The 16,874-nt window shown below is 39.6% G+C and overlaps 1 protein-coding gene across 11 annotated transcripts in view; it reads right to left on the bottom strand.

The window, feature by feature from the left end:
- The window catches only part of MPHOSPH9 (M-phase phosphoprotein 9), a 49,530-nt gene that overhangs the window by 17,149 nt on the left and 15,507 nt on the right, over positions 1–16,874 (bottom strand). For 8 of the 11 annotated variants that reach the window (XM_081841592.1, XM_081841591.1, XM_081841594.1 and 5 more), the window contains 7 exons: positions 14,920–15,009; positions 11,637–12,154; positions 8,521–8,644; positions 7,818–7,911; positions 5,500–5,603; positions 1,805–1,927; positions 252–694 (listed from right to left, as the gene is read on the bottom strand). In XM_081841592.1, the coding sequence (XP_081697718.1) occupies positions 252–694; positions 1,805–1,927; positions 5,500–5,603; positions 7,818–7,911; positions 8,521–8,644; positions 11,637–12,154; positions 14,920–15,009 (1,496 nt within the window). Of the gene's footprint in view, positions 1–251; positions 695–1,804; positions 1,928–5,499; positions 5,604–7,817; positions 7,912–8,520; positions 8,645–11,636; positions 12,155–13,487; positions 13,521–13,962; positions 14,073–14,919; positions 15,010–16,874 lie in introns of those variants that run through there. The other 3 variants (XM_081841598.1, XM_081841589.1, XM_081841590.1) reach the window with 3 other exon arrangements.

Here is a 16,874-nt window from a genome sequence, read left to right on the forward strand (position 1 = left end):
TCCGGAGGTCCGTTCTTAACCTGAAGCACCACTTTAGCTAATGGGGCCTCCTGCTGCTGCCGCGCCGCCGGAGCACAATTTCTGTTCTCATCCTGAAGAAAAGTTCTTAACCCAAGGTACTATTTCTGGGTTAGCGGAGTCTGTAACCTGAAGCGTATATAATCTGAAGCATATGTAACCCCGAGGTACAACTGTACTGAATACTGCAATGCTTATTTAAATGTCAACATTCTTACTGACATCAGCCTTACTTGGAGAATACCACAGGATCTTCCATGCATGTCACTGAAATATTGTATTCCGGCAAACTATTACTGGCAGATGGAGGCTGGGAGTGGGCAGCTGAAGATGGCGTGAGTGTCAAGTTGTCATCCTCTTCAGTGTTTAAGAACTCACTGCTTGGACGACAAGAACTGCTGGCATTAGTTTCATTCTGGAACATGCAAGTATTCCAGGGGTCACTGTGCAAAGCTGTTGCACTCAGAGTGTATTTTGGAGACCCAGGAGACAGAGGTGATGTTACTGTGCTTATGTGAGACAATGAATCGGAGTCTGAATGCATGAAAAAAGGAGGATCTGCCATAGAGTCTGGAGAAAACATAACCCTGTCATGTGTCCCGTAGAAGGAGGGCGGAGGCGGTCCTGGATTCTGATGGCCAGGTTTCATGTGCAATGTTGGGTCGAGGGTCAGGATCTGGGAAACAAAGATCACAGTGATTAGAATTGAAAAATATCTGCGGTCAACCATCTGGTGAAGCAGCTTTCATTTTGATATAAAAAACAGGAAGCTTTTGAAATTTTTAAGAGAAAAGTTACAGCTGTAATTTCATAATAGTATGTGCATAGCTCGGGAGAGAACAATGTTAGTTACTTAAATCTGTGAGCTGCATTTAAGCTTGCAGCTTCTGCTTGAAAGTTAAGCTGCTCATTTCTTGCCATGTTTTGTTAAGTGTGGAAGGTGAAATTATTGACAACGCCCCCCCATTGTTGTGTGTTCCTGATTTAATAAGGAACAAAGAACCATCTGATTTTGTGATCAATAGCACAGGGGTGTATGTGTGTGTATACCGTATGTTTCGCTCCATAAGACGCACTTTTCCCCTCTTAAAATCTAAGGGGAAATGTCTGTGCGTCTTATGGACCGAATGTGTGGTCCCTGGGGCTGGGGGGGGGGGGCGGGCTTCCCTTGCCATCCCTGACCTGCTCTTTGGGGCTGGGGGAAACCCGGGCTTCCCCCGCCAGCCCCGACAAGCTCCTGAGCAGCTCTGGGGTAGCCTGCAAAGCCTCCGCAGGGCAGCGGGGAGCCTTCATCCTGCTGCCCTGGGGAGGCTTCGCGCGACTATCCCTGGCTTTTGCGGGAGATGGTGGAAGGGACAGAGCGAGGCTCTCTCACTTCCCCCACCTCCCGCAAAAGCCCCCAAGAGCCGCATATTTTTTTTCCTTGAATTCGCCCCCCCCCAAAAAAAAGTAGGTGTGCCTTATGGAGCGAAAAATACGTTAGGTATGTATACACTTTGCAAAGATCTAATTATTGGGCTTGTGTCAAGGGAGTACTTCACTATATTTTGGAGTCTGGAACAGATGAGTTTTGTCAAAGAAAAGGGTGATATTTTTATATACATACATACATACATACATACATACATACATATACACACACACACACACACACACACACACACACACACGCAGAGAGAGAGAGAGAGAGAGAGAGAGAGAGAGAGAGAGAGAGAGAGAATCTTAAGTGTGAGGAAGCATAGAAGGCTTCCAATCCAACATATGGCACTGAAATACAAACAATTACCTCAGGAGGGTGAGTTGATTGTGAGGGGGAAAGGTTCCAGTCTACAAACGGTTTACATTCCCTTTGTTTCTTATGATAAATTTCCTTTAAGGATGATGGCTTCATTTCATCACCAGAAGACAACTAAAAAAAATAAAGTAATTAATGCAAAGATGCCAAAGTGAACTTAAACATTTGGGGGAGGGGAAGGGGAAGTGAATACAGTAGTGCCAATTCAAGTTCCAATGTGTGGTCTAAAGTATTATTGTTATGTTATTAGTATAATAATTATTAATTTATTGTTGCTGTATTTGTCATGTGCTTTTCTCACAAAGTGACTCAAAGCAACTTACATTAAAAACCTTTAAGAACAATCAATTGCAAACCTAAACACACACACAGCTATTTTATGTGCCTGCCCATTCATACCAACAGCTCTAGATACATATGATGTTAAATCAAAGTCTGAAATAAATCTTGGTTTACCATGAACAAACAGCATACTAGTGCCCGCTGCTCAATCGTGCCTGCTTTACTCCTCCCCTTTCAAAGAGAGGAAACAAGCCGCAGAGGGCCTGGCTTACTGTTATGTGTGAACGCTCACTTAAGTTAGTTTCCTACCAAACCAAGAATAAGGGATCGTACACAATGCTAAGCTAGTCACTTCATAGTTTGTTTTCTCATGCAATAAAAGGAGACACAAAGTAGGCACAATTGAGGTGTTGGCCCTAGCATGCTGCTTGTTCAAGGTAAACCATTATTTATTTCTGATTATGACTTACCGTATTTTTTGCACCATAACACTCACTTTTTTCCTCCTAGAAAGTAAGGGGAAATGTCTGTGCGTGTTATGGAGCGAATGCCAGCGGGTGGCGGGGGGGATCTGCTGCAGTCGTGAGCAGAGGATCCATGGTTCCCCTTCCTTCCCTCCTCCGTGGTTACAAAGCATGGATCCACATGGATCCTCAGGATTTTTGCATTGGGCTACTCCAAACTCACTGTCAGATCACATGTCTGTGGCCACAGCATGAACCACAAAAATCATATATCCACTATTTCATTTAGAATATTTTTTTTCTTGTTTTCCTCTAAAAACTACGTGTGTGTTATGGTCTGGTGCGTGTTATAGAGCGAAAAATACGGTGCCTTTAGGGCCATGAGTAGGCTCCTCCTACTTTAGGGAAATGGGAAAGTATGTGCCCACAGTAATTCTATGAGAACATAGCCAAAAAAGGGGTGGACTGTTGTAAATTAATGATATAATAATAATAATAATAATAATAATAATAATAATAATAATAATTTCAGTTTATATTCTGTCTTTCCCACTGAAGGTGCCCAGGGTAGCAATCACATCAGTGAGCAATTTAAAAAAATACTCTAAAAGCTGAATAAAATCTTGGAAATTTTCTAAGACCTTTCCTGGAACTGTCAACTTTAATAAATAAATAAAGGGAATAAACCTATAGCCTAGGAGTAGCTCACATAACACCTTCTGGATATTGCTGGACTACAGCTCCCATCATCCCTGACAATTAGGCCATGTTGCCTGGAGCTGGAGCTAGGAATCCCAACAAGAACTGAAGGGCACAACACTGGCTACTTCTGCTGTAGCCCTTTCATTTATGGAGATGTACAAAAAAGCAGAAGTCTACCTCGATTCTTAGTAAGACACAAAACTGTTTCTGCCTCCTAGTGTTCTGGACAGTAAGTGCAAGGATACTTTGATTTGCTTGGATTGCCGTAATCAATCAATCAACAGAACAACATAAGGGCTCCCTACAATCAGGTTTCTCTTGTTTTGTATTAACTTACGATGCCCCACTCCTTGGTACTTTCATATTCCTCCAGCCCAATCCCCTACAAAAAGTCTAGCTACAGGCATGGAGCAATGTATGGCAACTAGAGCATATGTAAATGTCAAGGATCCCTGGTTCAGGCCAATTTCATTCAGTTTTAGCAAAAGCAGTTTTCTCCTATTTTATCTGGGTTGTTTTTTTAAAAAAGGGTACATAATGCTTTTGGTTGATAGTGCAGCAAATTCTGCTCAAAAGGAAAGCAGAGCTCAGCAACTCAAGTATTTGTTGTATAGTTTCTTTTTAAAAACAAGGAGTGATAATAAATCAAGAAGAGGCAAGCATAACTTTAAACAGGGCCACACCAAAGGAGGCACTGATCATGTAATTTAAAAATCCATTCATACAATTCTTGAAGTAAATGGGAGGCAAAGGGGAGACTGATCTGGAATAAGACCTCGGGGGTATAGAAAAGATGTAATAATCTCCACCCCCACCCCCGTCCTGATATGGACCAGCCACCCTACACTTGCTATTTATTTTATTTATTCCTTTTCCATATATGCAGGATTAGAATGACAGAAGCAAACTGCTAAGTGAAAACCACTGTTCCAAGGCATGATTGGCTGAAAAGGGAAAAAGGGAAATTATGACTCTTTTCTTAGCACTGAAATTTAGCCATCTAGGTAAACATAATAATACTGTAAATCACAGAAATGACAAGGCCTTCAGAATTTTTTAAAGGTCAGCTATTATTATCTGCTGTAGCCAGAATTCAATTATTTGAAAGCATTTCCTTTCATGTTTTCTGCCTCTTTTTAAAGAAAGGTGCATCAAAGTCTCATGAAACAGAACTTCAGAAACCATCCATTTCTGTCAACAGATACAATTTGCAACAGCAAACCTATAGCAAAGAATTAGAATTAGAAGCTTGGCACAAGAGCTACTGGAGACAATATATTCATTTTAAATGAGCCCTGAAGGTCTTGAAACCCTTTTGCTAAGGCCACGTCTTGCCTTCTCCTGTCCTGTATTGTCTCCCTGCCACCTTTTTCAACACTCCTGAGTTGCTACATGGATAGTTCTCCTCTCTCATTCCCCTTCATTCACCTCCCTAGTCACTCTACACAAGTATATCCATTTTTATTTTCCAACTCCTGTGGCAGTTCTGAGTAAAAAATAATAAAATGATTAGTCACATTTATCAGAACCTATCAGTTATGAACACTAAATAAAAGTTTCAGGAGGTGGCTAAGAAAGCACACAAAAACTGTTCCTGTGTTAACTGCTAGAAACAGACAGGATCATTAAGGCTGTCCAAGAAAATAGCAACAGCTAATGAACCCAATTATGAACCATAGCCATTTGCTTTTTAATAATAATATTTTATTTATATCCCACTCTCCCCAACCAGACTCAGAGCGGCTAACAATAAAAATAACACAGCATTCTAAAATCAATTCATTTTAAAATCAATTGAAAATCAAATTAATGGCAACCATTGGGCTAGAGTTCTGTGAGGATTACCAAAGGAGGGGGGTCAGACTGTGCCTTGGCCAAAGGCCTCTGTCTTGCAGGCCTTGCGGAAAGATGTCAAGTCCCACAGGGCCCTAGTCTTTTGTATTTATCCTGCCTCTGGGCCCGAGTCAAATGTCTCTTACTGAAAACAATCCTTAACCCTGCAGCAGGTAATTCAAACCCACCCATTCACAACCACTTGAACAACGGTCCACTTTCTCAAATGCCCTAGATCCTTGAAGCAACAGGAGAGAGAAAAGGGGCCTGTTTCTCGGCTCCCCTAAATAAACTGGCTGTGCAGCAAATGCCTGCCAACCGATCCAAACAGCAACAGCAGCTGAACAGGAGGAAAACATTCTAACATCCATTAAACTACCAAAGCAAACACTACACAAAAGATACCTGGTCCGAGGACATCTTTGTTGCAAATGCACTAAATTCATTTCTGAAGTTCTCAGGCAAAGTATGGTACGTTTCCTTCTCATCTAGTTTCCAGTATGTCAATCCTGAAATGGAGAAATATATCAAAGTTTACTTCTGTATAGAAAAGAGCTGTGAAGCCTGACATTACTTTTTTTGATTTTCACATTACGGGTGCAAATTCGCAACATTATGAAAAACTCATGTCTGAAATGTTTTGCTTCAGAGCTTTAGCAGTAATAGGGTTTGACATGAAATAATGCTAAAGATAATGTATTAATATTGCAGAGAACTCTGGGGAAACTAGAGCTGAGAATGTAATGAGAATATTTGTCCTTAACCATATTTCAACATTATCTCCATCTAAATCAGTCCTTCCTTAACCTGATTTAAACAGCAACACTAGTTCACTGAATCTGAATAAAAAATAGTTGGCCTCCTTGCACTTTTCACTCACATTTGCAACATGAGAAGCAACATCAAAGCCGTTTGCTATGAAAATGGGGCATAAATTCTATAATAAAAGGGTTACATTTTAAAAACAATTGGCATTCTTCAGGTTTTTTCTCTGATCCTACTCTCCCAAGCTTATTGTGCTTGGGGCAAAATAAAGTCGTTTGCCAGTTTTACTATTTGGAAGGTGTGCAGAGGAGGGCCACCAAGATGATGAAGGGTCAGGAAACCAAGCCTTATGAGGAATGGCTGAGGGAACTGTGTATGTTGAGCCTGGTAAAGAGGCTGTCACATGGAGCAAGCTTGTTTTCTCCTGCTCTGGAAGATAGGACTTGAACCAATGGATTCAGGTGTTTTACAACCCAGTGTATATTTTATTTATAAACAAAATAAACCAAAAACAAATAGCATAAAGAAATACTATTACAGCAAGTTGAAAGAAGCATAAAATTGAACATTATCATTGAAAATTCAAGAACATTACAAAAAAATACCCATTTCCCCATAAACCTGTTATGCTGATTTATATGTATACATTTGTCATATTTTAGCTTAATCACAGTTAAAGGTAAAGGTACCCCTGCCCGTACGGGCCAGTCTTGACAGACTCTAGGGTTGTGCGCCCATCTCATCTAGAGGCCGGGAGCCAGCGCTGTCCGCAGGCACTTCCGGGTCACGTGGCCAGCATGACGAAGCTGCTCTGGCGAGCCAGAGCAGCACACGGAAACGGCGTTTACCTTCCCGCTAGTAAGCGGTCCCTATTTATCTACTTGCACCCAGGGGTGCTTTCGAACTGCTAAGTTGGCAGGCGCTGGGACCGAGCAACGGGAGTGCACCCCGCCGCAGGGATTCGAACCGCCAATCATGCGATCGGCAAGTCCTAGACGCTGAGGTTTTACCCACAGCGCCGTCCGCATCCCCTAAATCACAGTTACTATGGACCAAATTATCTCATTCCTGGCAGATATAGTAGGAGATATGCTTCTTTCCCAATGTTTATGGGGTAAGGTTTTTATTATTAAAACCAAAATCAGGGCCAAGCTCTTACAAGGGGACTTTCAAGAGAACAACATTGTTTATCATATTGATATTTATTAAAAGCAGAAAAATAGCAGCATAGTGCCTTACAGTACAATCCTATACATATCTGTTCAGAAGTACATCCCACTTAGTTCAAGGGTGCTTGCTGCTGGGTAAGTGGGTACAGTCAACTTGCACCTTGCGTGGGGCTTACGTTCCAGAGATGGCACATATATGCAAAAGCACGTCTAGTCAGACCATCTCCTTGGAACTGCCCCCATGCAAGCAACCTCTTCCAGAGCCAGCACACCAAACAGGTCTTCTTCCCACCTTCATGCTCTCCACCTTGCTTACAGGGCTCTGGGAAGTTCCCAGGAAAACCCTGAGCAAAATGTTCTCTGTTATCTGTGCTTTAATTTGTGCCATTTCAACCAGCCAGCCATCAACAGCATGAAGTTGAAATTATTAAATTATACATGCACAAGTTACAAGCTGACTGTATAGGGCAAGGGTAGTCAATGCTTTTATACCTACAGTCCACTAATGCGTCTTTCTTTATGGTAAAATTTCCTTACCACCCACCAGTGCTTGATGGAAGGAGGATTCAGCTTGTGCTGTAGAACCCCTTCCCGCCCACCTAGCAGGTTGACAACCCCTGGTATAGGGTTTATTTTTGGGACTGTGTTCTTAATCTTACCAAACTGCAACATACAGAGTCACCAAAAATAAGGAGAAACAGACACAAAATCGGTCACAACACAATTTACATTTAGTTGCAATTTTGAAATAGTAACAACAAAAGCAAAATAGAAAGCAATTAACTATACCTGAAGTACCAGAACTGAAAGACATTTGGCTTCCGTTTTGTTCACTGAGGTAAAAAGTGTAAGATGATGTTGGAGCAGCTGCAGTTGGATTAGTCTACAATTCCACAAAAAGAGGGGACACAATGATTTATAGACCAATAAAAAAGTTACATAAATTATATCAATTAAAATAAATTATATCAAGTAAAAAGAAAAAGTCAGCATCAACTACAAAATATTGAAAAAATATTTTACAAGCGATTGTCCACAGCCATTTAACCAAAGTTCTCACTGAGGTCTATGACCTCACTCCCAGGAGGCAGTGATGGATTAGACAAATTCATGGAGGGCTAGCCATGCTTGAGAATAGAATGCTAGACTGGATGGGCCACTGGCCTGATCCAGGAGACTCTTCTTATGTTCACTAATAGCATATATTATATTAAATCCTATTGTATTTGTTACAGAGAAGCTCAGGTGAACTGTAACTCATCACATGAAAGTGGTGGGGATTTCAAAACCAGTTTGCAATAAGGAACAGGTGAGGAGAGGAACCTCAATGCTGTTCAAAAACTGATGAAAGCGGGTTACTGTTGGGCATGTGCACATATACTTAGCCACATCTAAATGTAGCTCTTTGGATCCCAGAAAGAAAATGTAGCTCAATCCTATATACATTTACTATTCCAATGAAGGGGTTTAGGTGGAATGGTGGTCCACTTACATTCTCCAATGTTACAGTCCGTGAGTGCTCTTTTACTTGCACAGAATGCATATCCCCTTCCTCCGCATTTGTTCTTTTCAGCTGGTTTTGCTTTAACTTTTGAGCCCATGATGTTAAAGATTTACTACAATAAGGGAAATAGAAAAAGAGAAAGAAACATGTTTGCCCCAGCAACATTTATTTTAGATCTATTTCATGCTACAGCCTGTAAGGTACTATGGCCTTGTGCAGGGGAGACTGGACAAACTCCCCCACCCCGAATGGTTTTCAACAAATAATATTGGCAAGAAAGCAATTGTTCCCTGGAGTCTACAACAGGACATCCTGTAATTTATTTAAAATAAGATCTGTACCAAAATGAAGAGATGATGCAACTCAAACCCTGCAGTAGCTCAAATTTCTGGGCAACTGTAAAAAACTAACCATACTGAAACACTTACAGAACTTGCAGAATATGAGTAAACAGACTCAGGAAAACAATGGTCAGATCCAAAGTACAAATGACTAGCTCCACCTTAACCAAGGGGGCCTTTGGATTTTTGTTTTTTGAATAAAAATAGTCTTCCATGCCATGTAGCAATCCCAACTAAAGGAAGCAAAAGCAGTATGTCACAAGGGAGGTCTGCTGATCAGTAGAAAAATATCAGAAGTCCCACTAATTGCATCCCAAACTCTAAGCATCATAGTGAAGACATCACACACACAAACAAACCCAAGTGTATGTGTTTTAGAAACTTCACCATGCTATAAATATCGGTGTGAAGAAAACCAAATATAAATATAAAATATAAACCAAAAACAATCCAGATAAAATAATGGCACAACACTAGAAGATAATCAGGAGACTCATTCAGAAAAGAATTAGGGAAATGAAAAGGTCTGAAGTCTGTGTCTGAAAGATTAGATTGTTGAAGCTGCTTGTCTCCTCCTTGCTTAGTGTTATGTTCAAACCAATGAGTATGTCTTCTTCCAACTAACAAAGCCAAGAGCAAACATCAGTTACAGAATTTTTGTTGTTGAGAGCAAGGCATCATGGTTTGTTTCCTTCCAGTGTGAGCAGAGAGGAGCTATGAGGTCAGGGCCAGTGCATTCACAATAAACAGTTAACTATGGTTTATCAGGATGTGTGAATGAGGCCACTGAATATTCCTATTTCTTAAGCATAGAAGAGAAGGCTATATAGACAAGGATGACGTTCTAACAATGGCCAGTCAGATGCCTTGGAGAAGGGCCATAAAAAGACCAGGAGGGCAATCGCCCCTCCCCTCACAGTGCCCTACTGCCCTCCAACACTGACTCGTTTTTTAATCTATGATGACTAAATTGCCACTGATACAACTATCCTCCAGAAATTGGCCTAATCTTCTTTAAAACGCTATTTGCAGCTAGTGGCCATCGCCACATCTTGCCACTTCAAATTTCTAAAGATTAATAATACCCTGTGCAAAGCAGCACTTTCTTTCGCCTGTCTTGAGCCTACCGAGAATCAGTTTCATTGGAGGACCTGGAGTTCTAGTATTTAAAAGACCACATCATATAGAGCCCATTTTAAACATGTTTAGAGTCTGCAGCTTACGCTTCCCTCCTATTTCTACTTTCAGTCATATCAGGCAGTTATCCAATGGGTCTAGCAAGCGGAACGTTCAAATCCTAGGAGCACACATCCACTTTTTAGCATCAAAAGGCTAGGTTGCCACATTCAGCAGTTAAGTTATCTGTACCAGGAAAGCTTAAAATGAAGCAAGTATATATGCAATTGATGTTTTCTCAAGTGCCATAGAAAAAAATATGAATAAAGAATAATGACCTTATGAGTCAGCTTAGTAATTTCTTTCTTTTTCATAGAATTAATGAACAATCACATGTCCCCATCACTGTTTCCTTGGAAATAATGTGCAAGTGAAGGCATAATGGCATTCTGTCCATTAAAAAAAAGTCATCAGACTGCATATACTAAACTATCTGGTTGACAGCATGTAATTGTCACATTTCAGTTCATTCACAACAGAATGTAAATTTCATCTCAAGAATTCTGAGGGCTAAGCACACCCAGAACATGCTCTCTTTGCTATATAGTTTACAGCTGAAGCAGCTGCTTTTCAGCCAGGTCCTCTCAGACTTCAGGGTGTACATATAAGTAAGTTCCTTTCGTCTTTAAACCTCCACAATCCAGTCTTGGGCTACTTCTAAAGCTTTAGAGGATGAAACTGTTTGAAGAAAGTGCTAGACTGAAGCAGGCTATACTATTTCACATTTGTAAGAACTCAATCATTTTGTGTGGCAGCAACACCACTTTGGAACTCCCTACCTATTGATATCAAGCAGGGATACAGTCTTTACTGTATGCTTCCTGCTGAAAACATTCAGATCCAGATACTTAGAAAGTTGAGGTGATTTAAATATGTTTTAATATTTTAATGTACTGTTTATTTTTTTCTTGATTTTATTGTTTAAACTTTTTGTAAACCATTTTGAGGTTTTTGTAATCAAGTGGTGTACAAATTTTATGAAATAAAATAAATGGGGAGACTGTAGCTCAGTAGCAGAGTACATGTTTTGCCCGCAGAAAGGCCTGGGTTCAGTCTTTGGCACCTCCAGGTAAGGCTGGTAAAGACCCGTCTGAAACCCTGGAGACACATTGCCAATCAGTGTAGAATAGACGCTGTTAACCTAGGTAGATCAGTGGTCTCACTCAACAAAAAGAAGCTTCCTGTTATTTTAACACCTCTCTCCTCATAGACTTTCAATGCAGAATAGCAAGATACCACACACCTACCAGGAATATGAAGTGCCAGGAACATTTCTGCCTGCTTAACATAATAATAATAAGAAGAAGAAGAGGACGACAAAGCCTGAAAATTTCCCTGGGAATAAGCAAGATTTTTAAATATAGACACCCTCATTACATCAGTGATAGTAAATCAGGTATCACAAACGCGAGGAATGTATCATAGATTTTAACGTAAGCAAACTCAATTGCATGCTGAGTGGCATATATAGGCAAGTAGTGAAACTACCTTTCCAAACACTACTGCCTGTGTTAAAAGCAGAGTAGACATACTAAAACCTTACCAACTCTAAATATAAACCTAATGACTCCAAGATTGGCCACTTACCAGTTTGTTTTTCCACAATGACCTTCGCTGATCTTATGCTCAAATTCATCAGAAAAACCTTTATCATCTTTTTGCAGTGATGGACAATGTTCTACACCTGTTTGTGTATATTCTCTTGTGTTCTGAATACTGGCTGTAACTAGACTTTCCGACACTGGTGAGGCACCTTCCTTTCCTTTGGTAATCTCCTCTGGGTCTTCCATGCACGTCTGAATGTTTTTATATTTGCTAGGACTCAGTTCTGCGGCAGAACATGTGCCATAGCCACTGCTCATTGAAACACTATTCGTGAGGCACTCCGGAGGCATGGCCGAAGCTTCCAGATGACTCTCATGATCACTGGTTTTGAGATGACTGGTAAAGAGCTCATTTTCTTCAAAGGTTTCAGACTGCAACCCCATTTGACTTTCTAATGAAGAGGAACTGTTCACCAATTTGACCTGAGATGTTTGTTTCTTGCACGAACACACATTCTGGCTTTGCAGCTTCATCAAGTGTTTGATTTCATTCTGTATGCGCTACAAATAAAAATATGTGATTTAAAATAAAAATTGGAAATCATTGTGGAAATTGCACACAAGGGTTATTTTAACCTTAACTTCCACAAGACCAAGCTACAGACATAACATGCAGAAATGTGTTATGGGATACAAATGAACACCCTGAGTTGTTCCACTTTTGCCATTAAAACACATGCGTGTGCACATTCAGTGTTGCTCAGTTAAGACTATATTAAAGGTAAGTACCAGAAACCAATGGAGAGCAGAAGAGTCCATCCCATACAACTTTAAATGAAACAAGGAAACCTTCATGTCCAGAAATAATTGTTACTCACCCTGCAAAGTTGACCTAATAAATAAAATTAGTAAAGTTTTAAAGCCATGGAAGCCAGCTTTTCCAGTGATACTCATAGCACATCCATGGGCAATTCTGGAGAGACGCAATGCCACTAACCACTCCTAATTTGCTTTTCCTGCTAGCCTGCCTCAAAATCCATGTATAGTACTTAAAATATCCACAATTCTTATTCCCAATCTCTACCACTTTCCCCCAGCTATCTCTACCTCCCCAAGCAGACAAATAGTAGCTACAAGCCTCCAATTGGAATTACTTGTTTAATGAAACCACTGGTTTGCTCAGGACCAATGATTGGTATATGTGTATTGTGTCTCTAAATTCGGAATGAAGACCCATTAATTTTAATTAAGCATATTCCACACCAGGCATAGTTATGGTTGCATTTATTCTTCAAAATAGAATGCTTAGAAGAAGTGAAGCTGCTCATCTTTTAAAACATTTCTGGACCAGACCTAGCAAAAAAATGTTCAATTTTAATATGAGGTTTTGTGGTCTCATTGCCAAAAACAAAACATATCTTCATGGGAATTAGCCAAATGCAAATACAACCATTAAGTTTTCAGCCTAATATATAGCATGATTGCCACGTGTAACCAACATGTTTCTGTAAGGCCACAAATAATGAGAACATTTCTATCTTCCAGAAAACTCAAAATACAGAACCAGTCTCTCATCCTAAGAAATGGTGTTCAGGTGTGACCAACGCTTTTCAGAATTACACACAACAACTTCAATGAATCTGCAAAAGAAATGCCAAGTGTTGATCAGGCAAACTTTGTGCATCAGCGGCGCTTCCACCAGGTTAGTTTTGAAAACCAGCAACCCTGGCAAGCACCCTTCTGTGAGCAATCAGGCCTCTCCATAGCAACACATGATCATAGACGCCTAACACAGAGAAGAAATAACAACATGGATGAAAAAAGATGCAAGACAAAAAGAAAGTAAGGAGGAAGGAAACAGGAAGGACGGAAAAAGATTGAAAAAGAACAATACCTCTTTGTTATTTGTTTCAGGAGCTGTTGGTTACTATTAGTGCAGAGGACCATCAGGAAATGGAAGGGAAAAACAGTAACCAAAAGGGTATAAATATTAAAAATGTACTGAAACATCTATTAAATGTATCAATTATCGGTTTTCACATACAGAAAGTGACTCATATATGCTGACTTCATTGTGAAATAGGTATGAGGGAGAATTTGAACTTAAGAGAAAAAGATATTATTTATGCCAAGTAACAGTTTTCACATATTATAGTAAAGAAATGTAGAAATATCCCAAGCATCTGGTCACCCAGATAGCAAGACAGTTTGCTGAAACATGTGTTCAGTTCAGCGCAGAGCATATGTCTAAATAATTGTTACCTAGGAATTGAACTACTTTTGTAGCCATTATTAGAATGGCTGCTATACCATGCTAAGCTCCATATGGCCCTACATAGCTAATGAGAGAGTTGAGGCTGGAGACGTACCACTGCTCTTGAACAGGACCTCTCCAAAAGGCATTTAGTTGAACTCTTATTCTGCTGTTAAAGACTCAGTTCATCCTACTCAGCTATTCTAGATCTGTACTCCTGATGCCCTGCAATTATGGGATAGCAAGATGAGAAAATTTAATTCAGGACTGTAAAGGACAAAATATTCCTTTATATATACCACATGGTGGCAAAAGCATGCATTTGGTCTCTCAGAATACTGCAAATTCAAAAGCACATTATCACTTTCCTTCTTTAAAAAAGTCAAGGCTAAGCTACCAAGAACTCTTTATAGTACACCAAAAATGAATAAGAGTTATTCACTTCTCTACCGCGTACACACACAAGCACGCACACAAACATACAAACCTGCTGACACCTAAAACTATGTTAAGCAGTTAAAACGAGATCACAATTATGGTCCAGAAGACAGCCATCAAATGCTTCATGTATTAGCCTAAAAAGTGCACCAGGTGGGGCTCACACTTCCCCCTAGCTTAAGGGCAAAAAAAATCAGAAGCAATGAAAAAGTGAAGAACTGTGGTCCACAGTGGAGAGGAAAATGGTTGCAAAAAAATTGACTGCTAACCCCATGCACCAGAAAGCAAGAATATTTTCTACGGTGCAATAATCAGGCTGACTAACTTCAAGATACTAGCAAATATATTGCAATAAAAACTTTCAAAGTGAGATAATTTCAACAAGTGTATGAAATAGTATCCTAGGCTGACAGGAGTGTATGTGCTTGTACACAAAGCTGTTACATTTGTAAACATTTTTATCTGTACCTATGCACACACATCTCTGCCAGCTTAGGACATGTGATGCATCTTATGTACTAGGAAAGCACAGGAAGAAGCATTAAGAGCTGTCTTTGCCTCCGTAATGACACCAACCTCACACTAATGAGAAACTGCTTCAATTTAAAACAGTCAAGCAAACCAAAATACTTACATGGATCTGATGATAGAACACTTTTTGCTGGGCAACTATTTGTTCTTGACATTGCTTCTCCACCAGCTGGAACAATCGCAGCCACCTGATCTATTAAATATGAATTAAAAGAAAAAAGATGAAAAACACATTTTCTTCCATTTTTGTTTTACATCTAGCATAGGAGAGGCAGACAATGAAATCTCTCATGCTGTCTAGGACTGTGTATGGAGCTATGGAAGCCCTGACAATCAGTGGTGTCTGCAACCCAGCCACTTCTTTACCTGTCATGTGTAGGTTAACTGGGTCATGTGTAGGTTAACTGGGTCAGCCAAAATGGCCTTACAAGTCTAATTGGGCCTGTGGACTGGAGGTTCCCCAATTAAAAACAAACCATGGTTTAATGGTGAATATGCAGCATGCTATTGCATGCTGCTGAAAAATTCTCAGCCTATTCCTCCCTCTCTGCACTGCCAGGAAACAAGTTAGAGTCTGGCTTGTTGAGAAGTTCAAACCTTGGCTAACGGTTTGTTTCTCCCTAGGTAAATTACCGGTAGAAGCGACAAGTTGAGAACAGACCTTGAGTTCTCTATCAGCTGAGAGATAGAGAGTGCTGCTGATTGAACAAGAGGGAAACTTAAAATTGAAAGAATATGATGAAATAAAAGAACATCTACAAAGCTGGCTGCATCATAGACAATTAAAGGATATATTTAAAGAGGATAATAAAAAAAGGCTTCTCATATTCAGTTTCCAAATTCCAAAAGGAAGTGATAGAAGAAAACACAAAATTATTGAAAAAGGCATATAATATTCTCTTGGAATGGGAAACTAAGGATGAAGAAGTAAAATCGGTAATGATCAAATGGGCGCAAGATATAGGCCATAACAGGATACAGGACTGGATAAAATTGTGGAAAGTAAATTTGAAATTTACAGATTGCATATTATTGAGAGAGAATTATATGAAAATGATGTGTAGATGGTATATATCACCAGTTAAATTGGCAAAAATGTATAAAAATGAAAAGAAAGAGTGCTGGAGGTGTGAAGCAGAAGGCATGTTTTATCATATGTGGTGGGATTGTAAAAAGGTAAAAGCTTATTGGGAAATGATATATAATGAATTGAAGAAAATGTTGAAAATAACTTTTGTAAAAAAACCAGAAGCCTTCTATTTTAGGCCAAGATATACCGAAATAAAAGAGGACTTTATTTATGTATGCTACTACAGCAGCGAGAATGTTGATCGCACAGAATTGGAAGACTGGAGAAATACCAACTAAAGAACAATGGCAAGAGAAGTTGATGAACTATGCAGAACTGGCAAAAATGACAGACAGATTAAGAGAAAAAGACAACAGTGACTTTGAAAAAGAATGGGAACCATTTATATTGTACTTGCAGAAACAAAGAAAGTCTATAGACTTGATGGCAGGATTTAAATAAACATTCACATTGTTAGTATTAGAAAATGTGTAGAAGATAGAGAAATAATATGGTGCATTCATTGTTATTTTTATGTTTTTAGGTTTGATGTTTTTGTATAAATATGTTATTAGTAGCCTTTTCTTTTAAGAGGCAGCAAAGTGGGTAAAAGGAGAAACAAACCAGAAGCGGACGTTGGGGGAAGCCTAGGAGGGGAGAGAGGAAGGAATGCATAGTAAATGTTATGAATAAATGATGTGTAATGAATGAAAAAGAAAAATGAATAAATTTTTTAAAAAGGAAAAAAAGAGGGGGGGAAAGGAGAACAGACCTTGAGTGTGTTTGGAGGGGAAAACTTCAAGCATTGGACATCACAACAAGCTAGTCTGGCTTATTTCCTGGGAGTGCAACGGCAGGGGCAGGGTTTTTGAGCAGTGTGCACTAGCATGCTTTGCGTTCACATTAAAACTTATTTTTTTTAAAAAAAAACTATGCTTCAATGTGAGATTCACACCAGTCCTGGAGATTGTGTAATTAATAGAATTATA

Source organism: Podarcis erhardii (assembly GCF_964252035.2).
Source record: "Podarcis erhardii genome assembly, chromosome: 15".
NCBI classification, from domain to species: domain Eukaryota; kingdom Metazoa; phylum Chordata; class Lepidosauria; order Squamata; family Lacertidae; genus Podarcis; species Podarcis erhardii.